The sequence below is a fragment of the Rattus norvegicus genome, chromosome 4 (genome assembly GCF_021556685.1).
Source record: "Rattus norvegicus strain SHRSP/BbbUtx chromosome 4, alternate assembly SHRSP_T2T, whole genome shotgun sequence".
Lineage (NCBI taxonomy): Eukaryota > Metazoa > Chordata > Mammalia > Rodentia > Muridae > Rattus > Rattus norvegicus.
In genome coordinates, this window is record NC_141537.1 from 147451197 (window position 1) to 147478926 (window position 27730).

The following is a 27730-nucleotide window of genomic DNA, read 5'->3' on the forward strand; positions in this document are numbered from 1 at the left end:
GACAGTGAAATATCAAAAAGTGTCAAAAGTAAAACCAGCTTCAAATGGAGAGGAAAAAACTTTTGAGTAGGAAACATGTTCGTATCTCGAACTGAGGGGATGGAGGTACACAGTCAAAGACAATGAGGGGAAAGAATCTAGAAAAAGATGGAAAACAGGAGCTCAGTGCTTTGTATACCCAGCACACTCCCCATTGAAAAACATTACTGTCCAAACCTTGTTTTGCTGAAACAGCTCCATATATCCTATCATAACATAGCCCACCCATGTTTGCTTTCTGGGCCACAATTGTTGATAGTCTGTACATTGAGAGCCCTCCCTTTCCCTGGTGCCTGGTACCCTGAATCCTTGTCATAGCTGCTATCATCACTTTCTTGTGGCCCTTCACACCATCTTATCAAGAGCTCACTCTCCAGTTCCCATGTGTTAGAGAGGTATTGCCTCAGCTAAAGGTCCTGTCCTGTGTAAATCACAGAAGAAATATACATATGCATGATGGTGGGGTGGGAGGCTATGGGGTTTTTTTGTTTGTTTGTTTTGTGGTTCCTAAAGTACAATAGATTTTAACTCTGCTAGATGTGTGCAGGTGAATAACTGTCACTTAAAGGAACTGGCCATCTCTCTCCTCTTAGTTCCCAGGTATACCTCTAGATAGGCCTGAAACTAGTAAGAGAATGAAGAAAGACTATAATCAGAGGGAGTATGAGGTGAAGAAACAGAGTTCCTTTAGGAAGAATAAGGAGTAGGGTATGCACCCCACCGTAGGAAACACTGTAAGCCCTCTAAAATGGAAAAAAGTTTAACACTAACATTTCACCTCTTTGCTGAGTTCTTCTTGAGGTGTTCAACTTACAGCATGAAACTTCATAACCAGTTTTCCTTAAGTCCTTTCCAGGACACCAAGAAGCATTTAGCTAATCACTATGTCTGTGGATATGCTTTCTGCAGTTAAATGTTTACCCTATGCAGTCTTAACCACCCTCACTCCCAACCCCCTCCCAAAAACATGTGGCTAACAGCCTTGCTTGCCTTTGTTTTCTATTTTGCTCCTTGACCCAAAGAAGATAAATAACAAGATGCTTTTTCCATCCTAGAACATAATCTTCCCCTGAGGGTTCCCCTGCACTTAGGCCTAAGTCCCTATCACCTGAGCTAGTTACCATACTATCTCAGTCATACATGCAAGCTGAGAGAGTGCGTGAGACCGCTCCTGAATTGGGGCGGGGGGGGGGGGGACTGGGAATCTGAGTGAATGGGTGTACTGGGCTGGAGGGCGGCCACTCATTCATAGCAAGTGGAGTAAATCTTATGTAAAAAAGGACCATGGGAAATTGAGTAGCTGTGTATATGTTGTGGGGTTGCTTTTGTCATCATTTGGGGGAAGGAATGGCTGAAGAGTTTCATTAACGAAGAGAATCTTCAAAGGATGTAGATTCTGTGTGCATGAGAGCATTGTTAACATAATGAATAACGTCTGCCTGCTAACAAGGAACCTGGACTTTAGTAGGCACTGTCTCAGTATCGTGTTAGCCATTTATTATTGGGGCTCACCTGACAGCTCTGTATATGACCAGCTGTTTGGACTTTGGGATAGAGGAGCAGATTCTTCAGGGAATCAAACTCTCTTTGGCTTTCCTTCATTTCTTCTGGAGTGCCTTGTTGGGTGTAAATATGTAAGCTGTCTTTTTAGGCAATTGATCTGGTTAGTAGAGGAAATCTTGGTGTTAAGTGATATGGATAAGCAGTAGTAGGTGGGCTTTATTGTCACTGGTGCATTTCAGCCTTTGCTGTGTTTTTCATCGGTAGGCTTTAGCAGTTCTTTGATAGATTGATAGATAGCAGAGGACAGAAAGTTCCATGAGAAATATAATTCAAGGTAAAAGTGAATGAGAAATGGATTGGTTGCAACCTTTAATGCTACTCCTACCGAGAATGCTTTGCTGTTCAACTACCTCCTGCTTTTCTCCACCTTCCCTCACACCTTCCATTGACACTAATTTAATAATATATAACATCAGAAGCCAGCAACTTAAGTCCTTTCTGTAGCGTTTATGCTTGGCGCTCAGATATGCCCCCTAGCTACACTACGAGCCCCCAAGAATGCTGTCAGATGACTAGTAGCCTGGTGGAGGCTGAACAGAGTAGCCATATTTGCACAGTTGCCTGATGCCCATTTTCTTTTCTACCACGTCCCATATCTCTGTTGATTTTTATTCTTTCAGCTTTGTCACCGAAAAGACCTAGATTTGACAAAAGTGGGATACCCAGACTCCAGCACTCACAGCTGCGGTGATAGGCCTTCCCTGCTCAACTGCAGTCATCCTGACCTGACTTCTCATCCCTCCGTTGCTCCCACCTCCGAGGCTGGCTTCCCAAGCAGGAGTGGAGATGGTCCTCAGACCTTGCTGAGAAACTCAGACCAGGCGTTTAGGACAGAGTTCAATTTGATGTACGCCTACTCCCCTTTGAATGCTATGCCTCGAGCAGATGGACTATATAGAGGGTCTCCCTTGGTGGGGGACAGGAAGCCTTTACATTTAGATGGAGGATATTGTTCCCCTGCAGAAGGCTTTTCTAGCAGATATGAACATGGCTTTATGAAAGACCTCTCTCGGGGATCCATGTCACCTGGTGGTGAAAGGACCTGTGAAGGAGTCCCATCTGCTCCTCAGAACCCACCACAAAGGAAAAAGGTAAGTATTCATGTTATTCTTTTAAAGAATATTAGTCAGATAATTCAGAACTTTCTAAGCCCCAGTGCATAACACTTGTCCTACTCTTTGCTATGACCTGTGAAAATTAGTTCTTTTATTTAATTACATTTACTTCTTTGGTTTATGGCAGTGGGGGGCATGACCATGCCAAAGGCAGATATATAGAAGTCAGAAGATTACTTGTGGGAATCAATTCTTTGCTTCTACCATGTGGGTCCTGGGATTGAACTCAAGTCATCGGTCTTGGCAGCCACAGCCTTTATCAATTGAGTAGACTCTATTAGTATAACTGGTAAGTGTTGTGAGTAGCCGGCAGGACTGAAGTGTAGTCAGTAAAGAGTACTTGTGTAGCATGAGTAAGACCTCCGTCTCCATCTCCAGCCTCCCAAATATAAGTACAGCAAATACCCAACCTGGCCTAGGGCACATGTCTATGAACCTAGCATTCTGGAGGTTCAAGTGGGATCAGAAAACTAAAGCCATCCCAGGCTTTTTAAACACAGCAAATTTTACGTAACTGTTGTATGCAACTGAAAGGCTAGCACACTAGAAGAATACTGAAAGATGTGTTAATCATAGAACTCAGTTTGGACATAGCTTTAAGACCATCAGATGTATTTTCTCAGACAGATGTAGTTCTTCACATCTGTAGTCCCCACACCCATTTGTGAAGTTGAGACAGGAGGATTGAGAAGTTCTATGCCAGATGCTAAAGAGCTGGGTCAGCAGTTAAGAGCATGTACTGTTCTTCCAAAAGACTCAAGTTGAGTTTCCAGCACCTGTGAGGTGGTTTACCACTGCTTGTAACTTCAGCTCCAGGGGATCTGATACTCTCTCTGGCCTTCATGGGTGCCTGCCAACACAAGCCACATAAGAACCCATGTTTTGTTTCAGTAATTCATTTTGTAATCACAGTGGTTGTACAATTAGGGGATTTCCCATCTTGCACATGAGAAAACTAAAGCTAGTTAAATAACTTGTTGAACAACAGCAAATAAACAAAGGAGCAAGGGTACTATCCTGATTCTAATTCCATGTTACACGATCTAGTTGTTAATATTAAATGCTAGATTAGATTGCCTCTAATAGAGCAGAATCACTAGAAAATACCATTAGTAAATTCTGAATTACAATAGTGGTAGTTGCTCCAAAGGAGTTGTTCACATCTTAACAAGGATAGTTTAAAGAATAAACAGGAAGTCTTTTATTTAGCTTATTTGAGGGAAAGAAATTGAGAGGTGGCAGGCAGGTTTAACCACATTGCAAACAGTGAGTAGGAATCAGCCAACAGATCTAGAGGAAGATGTTACTGTACAGTCAGTCTGTGACATTGCACTGGGATGCAGATGGGTACTGACAGTTGACTACAGCTAGAATACCAGGGAGAACCAGGAAGCAGGTGCAGAGAGCAGTGGGGTAGATCAGGCCTTAGAGAGCTTGTCATGGCCTGAGGCTTGTAAGTAATGCTTCCTCTAATGCCTCTTCTAAAAATCACAAAACCTAACAGCTGCTTCCCTCTACTCTCCCCCCCCCCCCCGCCCATCCCTTACATATTATTGTTTGGGGACTATTTTGGGTTCAATTCATAGCGACTTGGATGTATTTATTGTTAGGACTTACCAAGGCTGAGTATACTGTGTATTGACAGTTTCACAGAGAAACTAGTTATATACTCATTGAAATAGAGGCTTGTGACTTTATTTCAATTGCACAATGTTCATCATCCAAGTTTATTAAGTTCTCCAAGATTATATGTAAAAATGCACACACAAAATTATTTACTGCTGTTTTTGTGATATTTTACACTTAGGCACAAATTAAAAGCACCTTGGATAGGAAAGGAAACGCTATCACACAATAGGGATGATGATGGGGGCTCAAAACCTTACATGTGAAAAGTAACTGGAAAGACCCCTCAGTGATTAAGAGAACAGTTACTAACTGAAAATACATAACATGACAAATACAATTTTCATTTCTGGTTTTATTTGGTGAAGTTAGAATTTGTTTCTGAAATATTTCTAAAATATTTGGGCACCTGTGATATGCCAGATTTTTGTACTAGATGTTAACAAAAAAAAAAAGCTAAGGACTGGATGTCTGGAGAGATGCTCTGCATGTAAGAGCACGTACTGCTCTGCCATGACCTAACACCTATGTGCGGCAGCTCACAAACACCAAACACTCCAGCTGTGGGGCAGCCCACGTCCTCTTCCCCCTCTGGAAGCACGGACATGTGGGTGAATAAGGTCATACTCTCAAGCCTGAGAAAGCTGAGTTTGATCCCAAAGACACACAGTAAGAGGGAAGCACCATTTCCCCAGGTTGTCCTTTGACCTACATATAATTAATAAGTGGGTTTTGTTTTTTAATTAAATTTTAATTAAAGCTAATTTTAGCTAAAGCAGATATCTGATATCATATACCTGTGATATCAGGACCTGGGAGACTGGGGTAGGAAGATCCTAAGTCCAATGCCTGCCTGAGCTACAAAGATCCTGTCTCACAAAAAGGAATGAATAATATAATCTACAGATTACCCAAAAAACAAGGTTCTACAATAGGTTTAATTGGCAATAGAATACAGTAGTGAATGGATAGGAAAAGGATCTTTTGTGATAGCAGGAAAAAAATTATATTAGATATTATAAACTATATTATATATTAGAAGGTGGTTTGAGGATTGGGAAAAAATTTCCAGGTTATAAACGCGTTGCTGGAGTATATCAACAAAAATAATTTCTTCTTTTTTTAGTTCTTTAATACCTCTATTCCCTTATAGGTAATACAGATAGTCTTAAATCCCATTGTATGTCTTCAAAATTTGAATATTATGAAGAACCCTGAAATACTGGCTTTTTCTTCTTGGTGGAACCTTATTTATTGTGGTTTATTTTTGTTTGTTCTTGATGGAGTATGTGTTTCTAAGGACAAGAACTTTTTTCCAGGATACAAAAGCATTCTGTTTTTCTTCCCTACTTCTTATAGATGCCCCCATAGTAATCTCACAAGTTTCTCTGAAGAAAGTAAAATGATATACTCTGTTTGAGCACTGTTGTTCAAAAATAACGTTTAGAATATTCTTTTGTCCTCACTACTTTCTGATTGGCTTAAATCTGTAGCACTGCTCAGATCCTTTTTATACCTGAAAAAGGTTGTTCTATATGGACTGGAAAGACCCCTCAGTAATTAAGAGGACATACTGCTGATACAGAGGATCAGAGTTCGGTTCCCAATACCCACATCAGATGGTTCACAGTTGCCTGTATCTCTAACTCTGGGAGTATTCCAACTCAGGCACCTGCATTCAGCATGCGCAGACAGAGAGTTTTAAAATACATTAAAGGTTGTCATAGTTGATGCCTGCTTTGTTTGCATGTCTTGCTACTGCTTTACCCTGGACTCCATCTTTTCTTTTGGTCGTAAGCCAAATGATACTGTTTGTTTTTCCCATCTAGGTGTCCTTGCTAGAGTACCGCAAAAGGAAACAAGAAGCTAAGGAGAATTCTGGTGGGGGAAGTGACTCTTCACAGAGCAAAAGCAAGTCTTCAGGAGCTGGGCAAGGCAGCAGTAATTCTGTTTCTGACACTGGTGCCCATGGTGTGCAGGGATCCTCAGCCCGAACCCCCTCATCCCCTCACAAAAAGTTTTCCCCATCTCATTCCTCTACATCACATTTGGAGGCGGTAAGCCCATCAGATTCCAGGGGCACTTCTTCCTCTCACTGCAGACCTCAAGAAAACATCAGCAGTAGATGGTAAGTTTATATTTAATTATAATTTAATTTATAATTAAATTCAGGTATACATTCATTTCCAGTTTTACCTAAAACTTCTGGAGCACTTATCTGAGACAGGCAGGCAATCTGTCCTGTTCAGCTAGTTAGTATAAACCACATTCTCACCCTTCAGAGTCTTACTGAACTGTGAGGTTTTGAGTGTCCATATGCTGTTTAATTTAGATGAAAGGTAAGTAAACAGTCCAGTCAAATTAGCCTCACCACCACCACCCCCGCCCTTTGTCACTCATACATGCATATGGAGGTTGAGAACACTCAAAGGAATCTGTTCTTCCCTGCCACTATGTTGGTTCTGGAGGTTGAACTCGGATCTTTAGACTTGACCTTTACCACTGAACCATCTTGCCAAGTCTAGGCTCCTCTAATTCAAAAGGAACTGTCCCATGCTGCTAGTATATACAGAGCAGCAAGATGCTCTGAAAAGACTTGTCTCGTTTAGAAGATATGAAAAATCAGCAATATTCATGACAAGTTCTCAGGATTGAATGAGATAGTTTTGCTTTGTTTTTTCTTTTGTAATTTTTGAAGCAAGGTCTCTGTAGCCCAGACTGGCCTTGAACTCTTTGATCCACCTGCCTCTGCTTTCTGAGTGCTAGGATTATACATATGTATCACAGCTAAGGGTACAGCACTCGTTCTGTTCTTTTTTCAGAGGTGGGATAGCTATACATTTGGAGCCTCAAGCCCACCTTATTTTATGAGACAGGATCTCTCACTGAACCTGGAGCTCATTGATTAATCCAGAGCCAGTAAGCTCCAGGGATCCTTGAGCATGGGATCTTACAGTGACCCTGGGGAAGACGACACAGGTCCCAAAGTATTATATTTATTAATCTCTAAAAATCCTAAAGTCTAAAAGTCTTCAGAGGAAGAATTTCACATTCAAAGAGAGTTTAAAAGAAGTTAATATCTTTATTCTACTTTTCCCAGATTGCTTTCTCACTGCCCCTCCTTGTACACATTACCTCGTTTGAAGCAGAGGTAATGCCTTGTTTTCAGTAGGTCCTGAAGAAAATAATGTGAGGATGGTTTAAGAGTCTGTGCTGCACCATGTTTATCATGGTTGTTTGTTTCAGACTCTTGACCCTCTATTCCCGTGGCTTAAACTTACACTCTGGTACCTTTGCAGGATGGTTCCTACATCAGTTGAACGACTCCGAGAAGGAGGTAGCATCCCTAAGGTTCTTCGAAGCAGTGTGAGAGTTGCCCAAAAGGGAGAGCCATCTCCCACGTGGGAGAGCAACATCACAGAGAAAGAGTCAGGTGAGCGAAGGTCTGCAGTTCACAGCAAATGTTGGGATAAAGTGAATCAGTTTCTGACATACTTGGGTTCTGCTTTATGCTAGCTTCCAGTTCAGTCTTACTCTTTGGGCTACAGTATACACGAGATCTAGCATTGCTTGCTCTTTGTCTGCTCTCTTCCCAAGGGATACTTTTCTGTAACTCTCATCTCCAATGTTGCGGAGCTCCACCTTCATGAAGGATGAAGAGAAAGAAGGAGACGAGAATAAGATGAGGCATTTAAAATTTAGCGCATAATTAACCACTTACTTTGCCCTTCTGGCATGCTGCGCTCATTTTTTCACAGAGATCAGCATGTATTGATGATTTGACTGAATGATATATATTTCCTATGTATTCTAAGAAGTCAAGTTAACTCTTGTAATGCCTTCCAGACCCTGCAGATGGAGAAGGCCCAGAGCCATTAAGCTCAGCACTCTCTAAAGGAGCAACTGTTTACAGCCCATCCAGATATAGCTACCAGGTAAGTCAAGAAACTTCTGGGCTCTAGAGAGAGAAGTGCCTGTGGAGTTTAGATGCTGTGTGCATAGTCGTGATAACACTGTCAGCTGCTAACATGTGCGTAGTGCAGCCCTGTAAGTCATCTGCTTACCTCAGGGATCTCAGTAAAGCAAATGCGTTAATCAGAGACTGCCATTTGGTACTGCTTCTGGTACCCATTAAAATGTTTGGGGGGAGGAGCGGGCTAATGAGATGGCTCAGTGAGTAAAGGCAGTTGCTATCAAGCCTGATGACCTGAGTTTAATCCCCAGAACCCACACAGTGGAAGGAAAGAATGTTTTCCTACTGGTTATCCTCTCTCCTCCATGTTACTGTTACAGCACATACATGCTAATGTTCAGAGTCAAAGTAGAATGTTACGAGCACTTCAAGTTATTGAAGGGACAGAGTTAACCTCCTTATGCTTTCCTCCCAACTCTGTTAAGCTCCTGCAGTGTGACAGTCCGAGGACAGAATCACAAAGCCTCCTTCAGCAGAGTTCATCCCCCTTTAGAGGACATCCCACCCAATCTCCAGGATACAGTTATCGAACTACTGCACTGAGACCTGGAAACCCTCCCTCTCATGGTTCTTCGGAATCATCCCTCTCTTCCACGTCCTACCCCAGCCCTGCCCACCCTGTGTCTACAGACTCGTTGGCCCCATTTACGGGGACTCCAGGGTATTACAGCAGCCAGCCGCATTCTGGAAACAGCACTGGCAGCAATCTTCCAAGGAGGAGCTGTTCTTCGAGTGCTGCTAGCCCTACCCCACAGGGCCCCTCAGACTCACCGACCTCAGACTCGGTTTCTCAGTCCAGCACAGGAACTCTGAGTTCCACCTCCTTTCCTCAGAACTCTAGGTCGTCATTGCCATCAGACTTACGGACTATCAGTCTGCCCAGTGCTGGGCAGTCAGCTGCCTACCAGGCCTCCAGGGTATCTGCGGTTTCCAGTTCACAGCACTACCCACATCGTGGGAGTGGGGGTGTACACCAGTACCGACTCCAGCCATTGCAAGGGTCAGGAGTCAAGACTCAGACAGGACTTTCCTAGGGCTTCTGGATATGGGCAAACTGAACTTAATGGGCCCATAGCTGCTTCCTTCCAGCTGCCTCTGGAATCAAGGCCGAGCATATTGCTGGGGAAGAGGGGTACAAGGTGCCAGAGGAATGGGTCTGGTCAGCAAGAAATGAGACTTGTGGTCATGACTGGCCTCTGGCCTTGGAGAAAGATGTAAATCTTGTCTGAAGCAGAGACTATGAAGAAGTTTCTCCCTGCTGTTAAGGGTACATTGTTAACAAGCAGATGGTGTTTCGGTTAGTAACGACGGTTCTAAGTGCAATGACTTGTGTTGAAGCCTATGTCTCCCATCCTTGCCTGTAGCCTGTAGTCACTTGTGCAGTAAGGACATCTTTTTCAATAAAAAAAAATAATAATTTTTTTTTCTTTTCAAAAGAAAAAAGTGGGAAGAGCCAATCTTAAAGCCCCAAGCCATCCGAGTAGTGTTAGGGTTTTATGCACTTAAGAAAAAAAAAGGTAGGTATGTAAATGTCCACTGTGAGACAACCATTCCTAAAGCAGATGCATGGTCAAGGTGTGTCCACCTGGAGTGTGCCCTACCTTTGTCTTATAGCCACCAGGAAATGGGCAGGGTGAGGAATGCTGGGTGCCTACTCTGACTGAGGCTTGCCTGGCTCTCTGAGAGGAGGAGCTCCTGGGTATTTGGGAGCAGATTTGGGATGGACTGGGCTCCAGCTGTTACCATCCACTCCTCCTTTCCAAGTTGTTTCACAGCTTAGTGATTACCCTGTGAAGTAAGTAGAGAAGTGAGGCAGGCCACTTTAGGAAGCATCCAGTGGTCTGGGTAATCTTTGGATTTTAGTTTTCCTATTCCCAGTTAATCAGGAGTTGCTGTCCTAAGAGCAGGATGGCCTCCATGACTGAAAAGCATGCACTCATGACTGCAGGGTAAGAATGGGACAGATAGGGTTGCGGAGTGGCACCGACAGGGCTGTGATTGTGTGTGGGGCCTGCCCCACGTTTCTATGGGGGATGCTTATATGACAGTGGGCAGGTGAGAGAGTTAACAAGTCACCCATACCCCTAACACTGTTCTGTATGAGAGACAAAGAGCAGACTGGCTTCTCCCCATCAGTGCATTGTGCCTGTTGTACACCCCTGGAGGAGCCCTGAAGCCAGCCCAGGTGGGGTACACAATCTTTTTAAATTCCATATGGTTGCCAGCTTATTTCTTTCACTTGTTTACTGTAATACCTGGCGTGTTTTTATTTATCTAATTTTGTATTCAGCTATAACCATGGTAGGGTAGTGAGTGTATGACAGTGTGATCCCTGGTGCTGCAGTGGACCGTACTTCTTTTGGACAAGATATACTGTGAGTCTCCCTCCTTACCTCTAATTGTTTTCTTTCCCATTCCCTAGACTCTTTCATCTCCTTCTTTCTGCCCTGACCTACAACTATCATATGCACAGTCTTCTCTCTTTGTGTGTGACTGTTACAAAATTTCACTTTTCAAAATTGAAATCAGGTGTTTGCTCAAATGAGGGGAGAATTTTTTTTTGTTTTGGTTTTATTTGTTTTTATTTGTTTTTAATGCTGAACCTTCAGCATAGTACTTTTTTGTTGTTTTCCCTACAAACCCATCAGTCTGGGAGAGCATTGGGAGTGGAAATCATGTTGCCTGGGATGCCGGTTTCTTTGTATATTATATAAAACGTATGTAAATGTCTCTCCATTTGGGCTGGGGTTTGCATTCTCCCATTGGCTAAAAGCCGAAGGGAGAGGCCAGCGGGCAGGCGGCCCTCACCCTGCCTGGCACGTGCAGAGACCCCAGCCACTCTGTGTGGGCAGGGTGCTGTCAAGACCAGACCTCTGGGGGGGAGGGTGGGGGGAGGGGGGCTCTTGGAAGGGAAGGAGCACCGCTTCTTCCTCAAGTGGAGTGTTTACACCTTGCTGTAACATTTGAACTTTCACAAGAGATGTAATAATTTTGATAATAAAATTCTTAACCATAATCATCATAATGTTAAGAATGTATTTGTTCAGTTCTGCAACATCACTTTCCCTGCTTTAACCTTTCCTGACCAAAGACAGGGTGGATCCTTGTCCTGGGTTGCTGTTAGTGGAGTTCTGCCTAGAATGGGACCAGAAATCCCGACTTGTCTTCCCTCCTCTGGCCATCTGTGATTGACACCAGGCCAGTGTTGATGCAAACCTGCACTGTTAGAACACACCTCTGGAAGCTGACTTGACTTGAAATAGTGTCCTGGTGTTTGTAATTTACTCAGCAGCTATACATTGGTGTTTCTCATTTAAAGGCAATGCCAGCCATTATTCGTGGTAAAGGGATATCATGCTGATTAAAATGGAAATGTGTCTGAACAAAGCAAGATCTTTTCTCTCCTAGAACTTATGTGTAGGGGAGAGAGAAACACTAGTGTGTAATTTTAATATACACTTCGAGTTTATTACACTTGTTTTTACCCATGGTGACACCAAAAGCATTAGGTGGAAGTACCCACTCTTTCCAAACCCCAACAGCAGCTTTGGAACTAAGTGCATATCACTGGAGGACACCCCAGTCTAAATAAGCCAACTGTCACCAACTGTCACCTGCCTCTCAGCAGCCCAAGACACTGAAGCACCCCCAAATACCTTGGAAAAGCACCCCAGGACAAACAAGCAATCCCCTGACACTGAGCCTGCATGAAAAAGAAACAACACTTGTCTTCAATGGTAAGTATCAAGGCCAATAATACCAGGTGAAACTGGCTGGGAAGCAGCTCTGTGACCTTGGTCAGGACCGTGCTTAGGCCAAATAGAAGAAAGGAAAGCATTCTGGCTACTGACTGGTGCTATTAGATGGTGCTAACAAAGCTAGGATCGTCCAAGCCCCTGCGTGCTACATGTATCCTGGGATAGCTATCTGTGAGGCCTACAACACACTTGTAAACCACAATGTCACACTACAGAGCCAAAAAACTAGGTGATTTAAGGTATGTACTTTCTCCCCATTAGAAACCACCTCAGTGGGGTTGGGGATTTAGCTCAGTGGTAGAGCGCTTGCCTAGGAAGTGCAAGGCCCTGGGTTCGGTCCCCAGCTCCGAAAAAAAACCAAAAAAAGAAAGAAAGAAAGAAACCACCTCAGTGTTTTCTGGACAGGTCACTGTGGTTGAAAGGGCCATGCTTATTTGTTAGGTCAGGAAAAGTCTCCAAGGAGTTGACACTGAAACTTGAGACCTTACTGTCTGGGGAGTGGGGGACTCTAGTAATGCCACTTCCTTCAGAAAATGTAAGCTCCATCAGGGAAGGTTAGATTGAGATGGAGCTGCAAAGGGGCTGGCTGAAAGTCCAGTTACTGGTGGACTAGAGCAGATGGGGGAAGCCGTGGTATTTGTTACCTTACTCAGCTCTTGGGAACTGTAAACAGTATGTGACCAGCACTTCTAGAAACAGGTATGTGGCAAATCAGATGTGGTTTGTAGATTGTAGCTTATGGTCCCCTAAATGAGGGTCCATATTCCCAGCAGTGGGGAGAAGTGGCATGATCTACCAGTATGTTTTACTGGTTGTTTTTTTTTTTTTTTTTTTTTTTCCTGGAGCTGGGGACCGAACCCAGGACCTTGTGCTTGCTAGGCAAGCGCTCTACCACTGAGCTAAATCCCCAACCCTGGTTGTTGTTTTCTTACAGTGACTCGCTAAGATTGTCTTGATCCTGTCAAGGGAAAAAGTAATAGACTGAGAAAACAGTTTCCAGACAATAGCAGCAATCTGAGCGAACAGTGCAGTGGCTGTTGTGATGGCTAGTCTTGGTTGTCAGCCTAGCTACATCTGGGATTATCTAAATCCAAAATTGGAGGGCACACTTGTGAGAGGCTTTTATTTTGAAGAAGGAATATCTACTTCTAATCCAGATCTTTGAGGTAGGAAGGAACACCTTTTAATTGGCATGTCTTTAATCTGGAACTTAAGGCAGGAAGACATACCTTTAATCTTTAATACAAGCAATACATTCTGCCAGAAGCTTGTAAGGATATAGAAGAAGGTAGCTTTGTTCTTTGCCTACTTGCCCTTGCCTTGCTAGCAGATCCATTCTTTGACTGACACTAGAGCCTACTTCTTCAAGAGTCCAGGGTACACTGAAGACCTGCTGAGACATCCAGCCATGTGGAGTGTGCAACTACTGGATTCTTGGACTTTCTGTTGGGTTAGCTGGACTTTATCCGTAAGTCATTTTAATAAATTCCCTTTCTTTCTATAAGAGGTTCATTCTATAACCCTGATACTCTAGAGAACCCTCACCTGTTAAGATGTCAGTGCTAGAGATAAAGAAATACCTGAAATCAGGTACTGCTGTGTAAATTGCAGTTACACAGCAGGAAATTGGCAGTGGATTTGATTGGCAGAAGTTTACTCAGTGCCTCTAACCAGCTGTGTTTTGATGTGTAAGATATTCAAACATGGTAACCGTATTGTTCCTAAAGTACTTAGAAGCTAAGGATTCCTAGGGTATCTTGGAGTGGATGTTCAAGGAATATATAAAATAACCTGTCACAATCCACCACTTAATTCTGCCTCACAGGTAAGAGGAAAATAAGTTATTGTTCTCTCTTTAAAACAAGCGTTCATTGTAGCATTTATCATAATTTTGTGAAAGAATCAGGCCAGACCCTGGAAGGTGAAAATGAGACCTGAAATGCAGTGTTGAGGCATGCTTCATGGCTTCTGTTGTGAATAAATGTGTTTCCTAACAGACATGAAAGGTGTTTTTACTTAATCACTGACAGCTTACCTTCTGTATGCAAAATCAGAAGGTAGAACAGTTCTCTTCTTATTGGCAATTGGTGTATCTGCTGTTATCGAGTGCCACCTGTGTTACCGGATGCCCTGTTTCTCATGGTAAAAGTTGAAGCTGAGCTTTAAATATCTGCATGCATGTGTGAGCGTGTGTCCCTGTTCTGTGTGTGCTGACCAAAAGAGGACAGGATCACTTAGAACTGGAGTTACAGACAGTTGTGAGCTACCATGTGTGTGTTTGGAATTGAACTCTGATCCTCAAGAGCAGCCTGGGCTCTTATTGGCTGAGCCATCTCTCCAGTCCCAAAGCTGAGCAATATTAATGGTGTAAACTAGTCTCATGGTGGAGCCACACACATTCCTAACACTGGCCTAGCCCTACTGCCCATGTCATCGGTCATCATGGACATTTTAGTAACATGTAATGAGGATTCACATTTCTAATTTTTTGTTTGTTTGTTTTGGTTTTTTTTTTTTTTTCTTTTTTTTTTTTTTCGGAACTGGGGACCGAACCCAGGGCCTTGCGCTCGCTAGGCAAGCGCTCTACCACTGAGCTAAATCCCCAACCCACATTTCTAATTTTTAAATTAAAATTTAGAAAGATCCATCTTTTTTTTTTTTTTTTTTTTTTTTTTTTTTTTTTTTTTTTGAAATTTTACTGCTACCAAGGAAAATGTGAAAACTGTGGGCCCAAACTGTTACTAGAAATCACCCGACTGCTGGCTTTCCCACTACTCAGATTTTTAGGCTGTATATTTTATAAGTTCTTTACACACATTCCAAAAAGGAGAGTACCCCCAAATTTGAGAGGAAATCTTGTCATATCATGCCTCCTTTCTCCAAGTGTAAGCAAACTTAACTCCTATTAAAAGGAGTAACAGCTCAGAGGTTAAGAGCACTTCTCTTCTAAGGGACCCCAGTTCAATTCTTAGCACTTGGGCAGCGACACGTAACCATTTGTAACTCCCAGGCAGTCTGACGTCCTCTTCTGGCCTCTGTGGGTATTTCAAGTCTGCAGTACACAGAAAGAGTATGCAGGGAAATTTCCCATACATATAAGTTGAAAGTAGTGTAAGTCAAATGTTATTAATACCCTTAACCAAATGATCATCATAGGTCACCCTAACCTACCATAGCCCTTCTCAGGATGTTCACATTAGCCTTAAGTGTCAGATGCCTAGTGTAATTTTTTTTCTTTTTTCTTTTTTTCAGAGCTGGGGACCGAACCCAGGGCCTTGCGCTTGCTAGGCAAGCACTCTACCACTGAGCTACATCCCCAACCCCTGCCTAGTGTAATTTAATGCCATCTGAAAATGAAGAATGGGATAGTTGTTTAATGTTGTGAAGTTAAAGCCCTAAGTTAAGCTCTCCTAACTTGAGGAGCATCTGGATATCCAGTATCATCTGTAACTTCAAGAACTTCACTGAAGGTCTTGGAGAATATCACCTATACACTTAAATTACATTCTTTTATAAAATTAAATGTGTAGGTAGAAGTCCGACTAGGAGATAGAAGATCCATGGGATCATAAGATATGGGTAAAGAAATCAAAGAATTCATGTACTGGCGGGATAAGGTGTTTTGTGTACAGTGGTAGAGTGGCAGAGTGTGGTGGAGATGGCAGTTTTTCTATCCTATAGATTAATCAGTGCAGTCTAAGTTAGGCTCTGGCAGGTTATTTCTGGCCATCTACGACCTAACTTTATCACCTATAAAAATGATGGCGTTCGTTGGTATGAGTTAGTATGAAACAGTTGGCAGATTGATCACTGAACAGGACAGAAGCCAGAAGTCATCACGAGTGTGCTCGTCTGACCTTTAAAAAGATGTAAAGCAAAGAAGAGACAGTTGTCTCACCAAATGGTTCTGCGATAACTGCATCAATCTAAAAAAGAGGAGAGCTGGGTATGGGGGCGCACACCTGCAAAGCTCACACTGCAGAGGTGGAAACGAGATCGGGAAACCTTACATAACTGTGGCTATTTTCCACATTTCTCTCTGCTGTGTGTGTGCACACATGTATGTCCATGTATGTCCGCTGTGCACATGTGGAGGTCAGAAGATGAGTTGGCAAAAGTCGGTTCCCTCCTTCCACCGTGTGGATCCCAAGGATTGACCTGAGATCATCAGAGTAGGCAGCAAGTGCCTAAACTCACTAAACCATCTCTCCAATCTGAAGGTAGCTTTAAATCAGTAAGTGATGTGAACCATGAAAAAAATGACTGTCAAGATGGACTTCACAAAACATGTTCTCTGAAGCAGACATTGTCCAGGAACTATGGGAAAATAGAATTGCAAAAGCTATCTGATAAAGGGCTGTTAATCCAAAATGAACAAAGAAACCTAAACCAAACAGGGAAAAAGCATTCCTCTTTAAAAACAGGCAAAGATAAGCCAGGCAGTGGTGGTGCACACCTTTATTTCCCGCACTTGGGGAGGCAGAGACAGGCAGATCACTGGGTTTGAGGTCAGCCTGGTCTAAGAAGTGAGTTCCAGGACAGCCAGGTCTATACAGAGAAACCCTGTCTCGAAAAACAAAACTAAAACAGGCAAAAGATCGGAACAAACACTGTATATGCACATGGCAAGTAACATGTATGGAAAGGTGTTCAGCATACATCCTGAGAGACTTGGAAACTAAAGCCATGAAGTACCACTGTGCACATACAGAATAACTAAGAAAAATAAATCCCAGGGAGGCTAACACAGGCTCGTTTCTGGAGGGCATTTACTTTGTAATTATGTCAATTTCCTGGAAAATGCATCATCTTCCCATACCAAGTGAGGCGTTTGCAAGCTGGATTCAGTATATTAGTAGAATAATAATGCATCCCAATCAAGTGGGGTTTATGTTATGCTCAACATAAGCACACCAATAAACACTCATAATCTGAGCACTTGGAAGGCTAAGTGAGAAGGATCTTGAGTTGTGGGCCAACCTGGACTACATATTGGTGCAGAGAGGGTGATCTGACCTTATATACAGAAACCTCTAAAGATTCAACAAAATGGTGTCAGGTTTTTTGGGTTTTTTTTTAAATCTTTTTTTTTAAGATTTATTTATTTATTACATGTAAGTACACTGTAGCTGTCTTAAGACACACCAGAAGTGGGCATCAGTTCTCATTACAGATGGTTGTGAGCCACCATGTGGTTGCTGGTATTTGAACTCAGGACCTCTGGAAGAGCAGTCAGTGCTCTTAACTCCTGAGCCATCTCTCCAGCCTGGTGTCAAGATTTACAAATACAATGAAGTAATAAGATACAAAATCAAGGGGTTGGGGATTTAGCTCAGTGGTAGAGCGCTTGCCTAGGAAGCGCGAGGCCCTGGGTTCGATCCCCAGCTCCCAAAAAAAAAAAAAAAAAAAAAAAAAGATACAAAATCAAAGTTATATGAGCCTGTGATCCAAAAATTGGGAGAGGGAAGCAGTTCACAGTGATCCTGAGCTACAAAGCAAGTTTGAGGCAAGCCTGGGCTACATGAGACCCTGTCTAAACAAAAACAAACCAACTTACAAAAATAAGTTACGTTTTCTTTTACGATTATTTTATTTAGGGGTTGGGGATTTAGCTCAGTGGTAGGGCACAAGGCCCTGGGTTCGGTCCCCAGCTCCGAAAAAAATAAAAGAAAAAAAGAAAGAAAAAAAAAAAGATTATTTTATTTATATGAGTACACTGTTGCTGTCTTCAGGCATACCAGAAGAGGGCATCAGATTCCATTATAGATGGTTGTGAGCTACCATTTGATTGTTGGGATTTGAACTCAGAACCTCTGGAAGAACAGTCAGTGCTCTTAACCACTGAGCCATCTTTCCAGCCCATAAGTTACATTTCTACACAGTAACTTAACCCACAGAAGAAATAAAATTTCCATTTGCATCAGAAAGAACATAATAAAGTTGGCTAGGTGAAGGTCTATACAAAAGAGAAAGGGATCATAGCAATGTTCAGTCTTTCAAATCGGAAATCCTACCTATTAGAACAGCGTGTTAAGTGAAAAAAGCCAGCCACAGACAAACATTGCATGAGTTCACTTACATGTGGAGTCTAAAAGTCAAAGTCAGAAGCAGAAGGGTGGTTGCCAGAGGTCAACAGACAATATAAGTAGGTTATCCAGACCCAGTATACAAATGGAGGCTTGGAATTTGTTTTAGGGAGGGGACTTAGAATGTTCTCACCACAAAAATAAAATAAGAAATGTGATGAATGTGTTAACTCTCAGACTGTATATGTATGTAAAACATATTTAGAATATGTAGTTTCTTAATCATACCTCAAGTTCCAGGAAGAAGACATGATCTGTTAGAAGTCATATGCAGAGAAGATCCTTAAATGTGTTTGTTTTTCAAGACTGGTTTCTCTATAAAGCCCTGGATATCCTGGAACTCATTCTGTAGACCAGGCTGGCCTTGAACTCAGAGATCCACCTGCTTCTGCTCCCAAGGGCTGGGATTTTACTGTGTGAAAGAAGCTAATCTGAAAAGCTACAGTGTCCGGTTCCATCTATGATATTCTGGGAAAGGTGCATTGGCAGTGAAAAGATGAGGTGTTGAGAGACAGGGAGAGATGAGAGTAGTTTGGGGGAAGTGAAACTGTTTGTTTGATGCACAAGTGGATATGTGTCATACCTTTCTCAATATTCATGGGATGTAAGACATGAAGTCCTAACGTGAACTGTTGACTTCATGTAATAATAAAAGGTTAGTGTAGGCTTATCAGTCATAGCACGTGAGCTGAGTAGTCCTGTTATCTTAGTTAGGGTTTCCAGCTGTGAAGTGACACCATGGCCAAAATAACTCTTATAAAGACAAACATTTAATCAGGGCTGGCTTACAATTCAGAGGTTTAGTCCATTATCATCATGGCAGGAAGTCTGGCAGCCTACAGGCAGACATAGTGCTGGAAAAGGAGCTGAGAGCTCTGCGTTTTGATCCGAAGACAGCCAGGAAAGACTGGCATCCTCAGGCAGCTAGGAGCAAGCTTTCTTCCAAAATGGGTAGAGCCTGAGTATAGGATGAGAACTCCAAAGCCCACCCCAACAGTGACACACTTCTTCCAACATTGCCACACTTCCTAATAGGGCCACTCCCTGAGCCAAGCATATTCCAACCACCACATCTGTTCAGGAAGCTCTCTGATGGGGATGGCTCTGCATTGGGTTAGGAATATGAGGACCATTTCCCATCGTCTTCGCCACGAATTTAAAACTGCTTTAAATAAAGCTTGTTTAAATGACAGTACTAACGATAGCTAGCACAGATACCATTGTATGTGTCCTGGGCATTTGAACAGAAGCACCAAAGAGACGCTAGAACAACAAAAGCTGCCATTGAAGAAAACTGTCCTAAGATAATTGAAGCTACAAATTAGGAAAAAATACATACGTGATTAATTTTTGTCAACTTTAACACACTAGAGTCACCTGAGAAGAGGGAGCCTTAGCTGAGGAGTTGCCACTATCAGACTGACCTGTGGGCATGGTCTATTGGACATTTCCTTGATGGCTGATAGTGGTGGTTTGAATGGGTATGGCCTCCTTGTCTATGACTCAGCTGTTTGAATGCTTGGCCCCTAGGGAGTGGCGCTATTATGAGGTATGGCCTTGTTGGAGTAGGTGTGGCCTTGTTGAAAGAAGTATGTTGCTGTGGGGTGGGCTTTGTTAGTCTCCTATGCTCAAGCTACACCCAGTGTGGCACACTGTATTTTTCTCCTGCCTTTGGATCAGGATGTAGAACTCTCAACTCCTCTAACACTATATCTGCCTGCATGATATCATGTTTCCCGCCTTGATAATTATGGACTAATCCTCTGAAAGTATAAGCCAGCCTCAATTAAAATACTTCCTTTATAGAGTTGCCATGCCATGGTGTGGCAATAAAACCCAAAACAAGACAATTTGATACCAGGGTAGGCTTGACCATGCCTCCGTTTTGAGGGATGTAGACTTCAGGACTGTGGATTAGAAAAGCAATTGAGGGCTGGAGAGATAGCTCAGTGGTTGAGAGCACTTATTGTTCAAAAGGTCCTGAGTTCAATTCCCAGCAACCACATGGTAGCTCACAACCACCTGTAATGTGATCTTGGTGCCCTCTTCTGGCCTATGGGCTTGTATTCCAGCAGAATAGTGTATATATAATAAATAAATAAATCTTAAAAAAAGAAAAAAGAAAGAAAGAAATTAAGAAAAAGCAGTTGAGTTGGAGAGGTGGTTCAGTGGTCAAGAGCATTGACTGCTCTTTTACAGGTCCTGAGTTCAGTTCCCAGCAACCACATGGTGGCTCACAACCTCATCTGTAATGGGATCTGATGCCCTGTTCTGGTGTGTTTGAAGACAGCAACAGTGTTCTCACATACACAAAATAAATCTTTTTAAGGAAGGAAGGAAGAAAAGAAAGAGAGAAGAAAAGCAGTTGAATGTTTTAAGTGAGGCTCAGCCAGCCATCCTAGTAGGAACATAGAAAACAATGATGCTGAGGGTGATTTGAACTGTGTGGCTTGAGTCAAGTTTCAGAGGACAAGAATTTTAGTATGTTGGCTAGAGACCATTCTTGTGATATTTTTTTTTAAAGATTTATTTATTTATTATATATAAGTACACTGTAGCTGTCTTCAGATACACCAGAAGAGGGCATCAGATCTCTTTACAGATGGTTGTGAGCCACCATGTGGTTGCTGGGAATTGAACTCATGACCTCTGGAAGAGCAGTCGGGCGCTCTTAACCGCTGAGCCATCTCTCCAGCCCCAGTGATATTTTGTTGAAAAATGTAGCTGCTTTACCTTGGCAGTAGAGATTTCAAAACAGCCTGTGGTTATAAGCAGTCGTGTTTATAAAGACTATAATGAAAAAGGCATCAGGAAGAATGTGGCTAAATCCTGTGTTCAAAGAGATAAGTAGATTAAAGAAAAGCTAGATGTTGAATAAAGGGAGTGGTGACCAGGACAAGCCCCACCCAGCTAAACTTCCAATCTGTGTCAAAGGATTGAAGAAAGGTTAGGTGCAGGTGTGATACTGCACACTTTTAATCCCAGCACTCAGGAGACAGAGTGCAGATCTGTTGAGTTCAAGGTCAGCCTGGTCTACAGAGGAAGTTCCAGAATACCCAACCTTAGGCAGTGAAGGAAACCAGAAATCTGGTGAAGATGGAATTGAACAAGGGGGCCATGCTCCAGCCTCAGCCAGCAGCAAAACAGGAAAGTTACTGAAGCCAGTTGTATGGCAGGGGTGCCCCTGCATGGAAGCCTAGGGAGGCCATGGCATGAAGTGAAAGTTAAACCTGGGCTGCCTCAGAGACCCTAAGATGTTAGAAATGCCAGAGCCATGGCATACCTGCTGAGGAAAACTCTGGAGTGGAACCAGCCCGAGATGAAGTGTGTTTCAGTCAACAAAGCTGAAAGGAGTTGGAGAGCTGAGGAACATTTTGACATCAGATGTGGATGAAGAGTTTGGAGTTGTCCAACTAGTTTTCAGTCTTGCTTTGATCCAGTATTTCCTTATTCTTGTTTAATAGGGGGTTACAGATAATAGATTGCATGAATCTTAAAATAGACTTTGAACTTTGGACTTTAAAAATTGTTGAGTCTATGGAACTTTTGACGTTGGACTAAATGAATTTTTCATTGTGTTATGGCTTCAAGCCTATGTGGGCCAAGAAATGGAATGTGGTCGTTTGAATAGGAATGCCCCGCCCCATAGATTCATGTGCTTGAATGCTTGGCCTGTAGGAAATGGCACTATTAGGAGGTAAGATCTTCTTAGAGTAGATGTGGCATTGTTGGAGGAAGTGTGTCACTGTGGGGACGGACTTTGAGGTCTCCTATGCTCAAACTACACCCAATGTTTCAGTCACCCTCCTGCCTTCAGATCAAGATGTAGAACTATATACCTTCTCTAGCACCATGTCTGCCTGCATGCTGCAACATTTCCCTCCATGATAATAAAGAACTAAACCTCTGGAACTATAAGCCAGCCTCAATTAAAATGTTTTCCTTTATAAGAGGTGTCTCTTCACAGCAATAAAACCCTAAGACACTGATTGATGTGGGAGGGCCCACCTACTGAGAGCTATATCATACCTAGGTCCCTTGGCCTAAGCTATGTCAGAAACTAGCTAAGCCAGTCAGTGGCACTCCTGTGTGGTCTCTGCTACTGTTCCTGCCTGGCTTCTCCAGGTGATGAATTGTAAAGTAAAAGCTGAAATAAACCCTTTCCCCCTGCATTGCTTTGGTCATGGTGTTTCATCACAGCAACAGAAAGCAAACTAGAACAGATACTTAGTAGATTTAATCCCAGAAAACCAATATCAGGACATCCTGAGGCAGACTGCCTTCCTTACACCAGCACTTGAGACAAGAGGATCACTGAATTTGAGACCAGCCTAGACTGTAGACCAGAGGTTCTCAACCTGTGGATCATGAGCCTTTTGGCAGATTATATATTCAATATCCTGCATATCAGATATTTACATTATGATTCGTAACAGTAGCAAAATTATAGTTATGAAGTAGCAATGAAATAATTTTAGGATTAGGTGTTATAACAACATAAAAAACTGTATTAAAGGGTCTCAGCATTAGGAAGGTTGAGAACCACAGTTGTGAGGTGGCATGTGGGAGCTAGGAACTGAACTCAAGTCCTTCAGTAGAGTAGTGAGTGAGGACTCTAAACCACTGAGCAATCCCTCTAGTCATCCTCTAACCACTGAGCAATCCCTCTAGTCATCCTCTAACCACTGAGCCATCCCTCTAGTCATCCTCTAACCACTGAGCCATCCCTCTAGTCATCCTCTAACCAATGAGCAATCCCTCTAGTCATCTTCTAACCAATGAGCAATCCCTCTAGTCATCTTCTAACCAATGAGCAATCCCTCTAGTCATCCTCTAACCACTGAGCAATCCCTCTAGTCCTCTTCTAACCACTGAGCAATCCCTCTAGTCCTCTTCTAACCACTGAGCAATCCCTCTAGTCATCCTCTAACCACTGAGCCATCCCTCTAGTCATCCTCTAACCACTGAGCCATCCCTCTAGTCATCCTCTAACCACTGAGCCATCCCTCTAGTCATCCTCTAACCACTGAGCCATCCCTCTAGTCATCCTCTAACCACTGAGCAATCCCTCTAGTCATCTTCTAACCACTGAGCCATCCCTCTAGTCATCCTCTAACCACTGAGCGATCCTCTAGTCATCTTCTAACCACTGAGCAGTCCCTCTAGTCATCTTCTAACTACTGAGCAATCCCTCTAGTCATCTTCTAACCACTGAGCCATCTCTAATCATCTTCTAGCCTTAGGTTTTTGAAACTGGTACAGAAGATGTCAGCAGTTACAAGAATGTATAAGCTCTCCTTCATGGAAATATTCCCATGATGAACTTAAGATCTTAACAATAAGTATCAGCAGATGTTGACAACAGAATTTATATAATCTTTTGATTCAAAAGAAAAATCTATCGAGAAGTCATTAAAATGTGGATATCAGCAGTTAGAGGGATGGCTCAATGGTTGAGAGCACTGGCTACTATCCCAGAGGACCCGGGTTTGATTCCCAGCACCACATTGTGGCTCACAACCATCTGTAAACTCCAGTTCCAGGGGATCTGAAGTTCTGGCGTATGTGGACACCAGACATACACGTGGTGCACAAACATACATGCAGCCAAACACCTAAACACACAGAATAAAAAATGTAAAACACATGACACGTTTGAGTTTGACTAAGCATCGATGTTCAGGTACCAATGTGCCTGAAATTTCAAAAAGGCAAAACGCAACGAACTACTCAGCAAGAGAATCTTCACATACTACTGAACACCATCATCTTAGCAGTTGGCAAGCAAAGGCAGTAAAATCACTGCCAATAATACACCTACCTAATCTGCACAGAGAGCTCTCGGCCAACCAGAACACCATAGCCATACCTGGCTTTTTCAAAAAAGCAACCAACCAACCAACCAACCAACCAAGCAGACAGACAAAAGTAAAAATCAGGCCTGGAGAAATGGCCCAACAATTCAGAGCACTTACTGCTCTTCCAAAGGACCTGGAATCAGTTCCAGCACCCACATGGTGTCTCAATGCCTGTCACTCCAGCCCCAGGGCATCTGACACCCTCTTCCAGCATCTTGGTGCTCTTACATACACTTTGTGCACAGAAACTCACAAAGGTATTAACACACGTTATCAATATTTTTTGAAACGTAAGAGGAATTACCCAGCAAGAGGGAAGCCAGCCAAAGACCACTTTGGATACTTGGTCTCATAAGTAGAGGAAGATAGTTCATTTCTAAAAGGGACAAGCTGTATTTTTCAGAGTTTTGGTTGAAGCATAAACAGGAAACATAAATACTGGGGAAGCGATTACCGTACAAGTCAAGCCACAGTCACTCTGAAGAAAATGCTGAGGCCGTTCGTTCTTGAACAGCACAAAGAAGTTGGTGGCTATCTGTACCCAACCTTTTCTGGGGTGTCTAACAGGATTCTCTTTGATGGTGTTTTGAAGGTTATATTATAACTCATTAACTTGTACGTCTGTTTTATGCTGTATCTCTGTAATGCTTAATTAGTGACAGGCACTAGGAATTGGTGTGAGGTGATTGATGAACACACAAGTGTTATGTATAGCCTAGACGCCTGACCAGGGTGGATGTTCATTAAGTGCTTTGTTGAGTGAGTGAATGAATTTGAAGACATTCCAGTCCACACAGTAAATCCTGCAGTCAGAATCTGTCCATTAAGGCTGCAGCAGCCAACATCAACCTACCCTCGTTCATGTGTCTCACCACAGGACTGACCTCCCACAGTGAATGTGTGCTTTTTATCTTGGCTCCCCACGCCATTCTTGCCCTGCAGCCACTTCTCCCGTGTCACTCTCTCACGGCCTTTCTGCTATGTTTTCAGAACACCCTTCTCCTTTATAGATAAACCTTACCCCCTTCATCTCACCCATTGGCTTTATTAGGATCTCACTTCCACTGAAGACTGTGCGTGCATGCGTGTGTGCGCACACTCGTGTGTGTGTGTGTGTGTGGTGTGTGTGGTGTGTGTGGTGTGGGTGGTGTGTGTGTGTGTGTGTGTGGTGTGTGATGTGGGTGGTGTGTGTGTGTGTGTGGTGTGTCTGTGTGTGGTGTGGGTGGTGTGTGTGTGTGGGTGGTGTGTGTGGTGTGTGTGTGTGGTGTGGGTGGTATGTGTGTGTGTGTGTGTGTGTGTGTGTGTGTGTGTGTGTGTGTGTGTGTGAAGGGAGAGGTAGGTCTCATGTAGGTGAGGCTTACTTCCTTCATCCTTCCTCCTAGCCAAGGATGACCTTGAACTCATGATTCTCCTGCCTCTACCTCCCTTGTGGGAAGAGATAGGATTGCAAGACACACACCACCTCATCCTTATAGGCCATTTAAATAACTACTTAATCCCTCTCATCTGGTTGTGTCGAGGTTCTCATTAAATTTCCCAGACAGTTGCATCTTGTCCACAAGATTAAAATACCCTCCCTCCCGAGGCTCTGGGTCTTTTACTACTTCCTTTAGCGTAGTGATTCTCAACCTTCCTAGTGCTGTGCGACCCTTTAATGCAATATTTCATTTGTAGTGACCCCCCCGTGATAAATTATTTTTATTGCTACTTCATAATTGTAATTTTGCTACTGTTATGAATCATAATGTAAATATTTGTGCTTTCCAAAGGTCTTATGTGACCCCTGTGAAAAAGTCCTTTAACTCAAAGGGGTCCTTGACCCACAGGTTGAGAATCCCTGCTCTAGACCCTTTCATCACCTTATTTTTTTCATTCTCTAGCAAGCCTTCACATCCTTAGACTGCTTTGTAGTGCCTTGCCCTCCAGGCCAACTGGGGGAAACTGTTTACAGGTTCCTCTCAAAGTTTTCCTGGGAATATTTGATGACCATCTAGGGTCTGTCCTCACAATCTTCTTGTCCTTCCTTCTGTTTCACAGAAACCTCAGTCCCCGGGTGGTGATAGTGCACACCTTTCGGCAGATCTCTGTTAGTTCTAGGCTAGCCTGGTCTACAGAGCAAGTTCAGGACTGCCAAGGCTGTTACAGGACAGAAATCCTGTCCTGAAAAAGTTTACAACACACACACACACACACACACACACACACACACACACACACACACACACACACACACGGGGGGGGGGAGAAGGGGAGAGAGAGAGAGAGAGAGAGAGAGAGAGAGAGAGAGAGAGAGAGTCTTCGTTCCTCCATTTTCCCCTCCCATGAGCCTCTTTCCAGGCCCTCTTTGTCTAACACCCACTCTGGATCTCAGGGCAGACCTGCTCCCTTCTTGGCCTTCCTACCTGTTAGTTGGGACTATGGCAGATCCATGGCCACCTGCCAGACCTTGTCTCAGACTTAGCTACTTGAGCATCCATTTCTAACCTCCACTGCTATCCCAGCCTCTTGCTTCACTAAGAAAATAGACTTCATCAGGCCAGGGATCCAACTCTAACCCAAAAGGACCTCTTTTCAGCCCCCACCTCTGCACTCTGGGCTGGTTTCCACTCCTACAGAGCTGGCCCCTTTCACAGTCCTCCTCACACCTGTGAGCTTTGAAAACACCCACAGATTTAGAGACCCTGTTGCATCCTCCTGGTAAAAAGCTGGTCCTCATCCCTGACTGGGTCATGGGTCTATGTAGCAGAACATGAAGCACTCAGTTCTTCCTCTGCCAGGCCCAACTGCTCTTGCCCTGAAAAAAATCTCTCGTTGACTGTCCCCAACGCTTCTACCAACTCACTGGTGGTCTCATCACCAGCCCCTTAATGCTGGACCTCTCTGCTCATCTCTGGTTTCCACAGCAGTACACTTGGGGTTCTTCATGAATTAGCATGCTTCTGTTCTCTCTGTGAGCATCTCTTCCTCTGACCAGTCTTTGCACCAGGCAGCTTCTGTCCTCCCCTGACAGCTCTCTCTACATTGTGCAGTCACCTTGGGTAGACCCATCTACACCTCTGGTTGCCACTATGACCTGTGTGCTGCTGCCCATGGCCTGAATCTGTCAAGGGAGCCTCCCACATACCAACTAGTCAGACAAGTCTCCTGACATCTTAGCAAATCTTTCTAGTCCCTCAAAAAAATTTTTTTTCAAACTCCTTGTCTTTCTCAATGTCACTGACACTGTTATCTTTTATCTCAAAACAAGTTGCCAAGTGTCCTCAGCTCCACTCCAGAGCATGAACTCCCTCCCTCTCCCAGATCTACTGCCTTGACCTCACTTAACCCCAGGTGCCTAGCTCTCTCTTATCCTCTTTAAATTGTGTCATCCAAACTTTGACTGCACATCTACTAAACTTGAAGCAATGTAGAGAGCAGCATGATGTCTGTGCAAGTATGACACACAGATTTGTGAAGCATTCCATATTTTATAATTTTTTTTACATCTATCTATCTATATCTAGGGGAGGGCATAGCCACGGTCGGTACACAGGTGAAGATCACATGACAACCTTTGGGAGTTGGTTCTCTCCTTGTGCTATATGAGTCCTAGGGATCCAACTCAGGTCATTGGGCTTAACAGTAGACACTTTTACCTACAGAGCCATCTCTCAATCCAAAAACTGTCCTCTTTTTTTAAATTATTTTTATTTTTTCAAATTTGTATTTATTT

At 43.2% G+C, this 27730-nt stretch overlaps 1 protein-coding gene, 1 long non-coding RNA gene and 1 other non-coding gene across 31 annotated transcripts in view; 2 read left to right on the forward strand and 1 right to left on the reverse strand.

Moving 5' to 3' along the window:
* Setd5 (SET domain containing 5) overlaps positions 1-11332 on the forward strand; it is a 77695-nt gene extending 66363 nt beyond the window's left edge. For 27 of the 29 annotated variants that reach the window (XM_087656821.1, XM_087656830.1, XM_087656833.1 and 24 more), the window contains 5 exons: positions 2223-2693; positions 6173-6471; positions 7643-7776; positions 8190-8278; positions 8742-11332. In XM_087656821.1, coding sequence (XP_087512947.1) covers positions 2223-2693; positions 6173-6471; positions 7643-7776; positions 8190-8278; positions 8742-9350 — 1602 coding nt within the window. In that variant the 3' untranslated portion in view covers positions 9351-11332. 29 annotated transcript variants of the gene reach the window in all.
* On the reverse strand, positions 7406-19652 carry LOC147995019 (uncharacterized). The gene is made up of 3 exons (XR_015686947.1): positions 19585-19652; positions 7625-7985; positions 7406-7518 (listed from the first exon to the last, which is right to left on the reverse strand). It is a non-coding gene; the product is annotated as an uncharacterized LOC147995019 (long non-coding RNA).
* Positions 19653-27379: 7727 nt separating this feature from the next.
* On the forward strand, positions 27380-27488 carry LOC147995020 (U6 spliceosomal RNA). The gene has a single exon (XR_015687298.1). It is a non-coding gene; the product is annotated as a U6 spliceosomal RNA (small nuclear RNA).
* Positions 27489-27730: the final 242 nt, after the last annotated feature.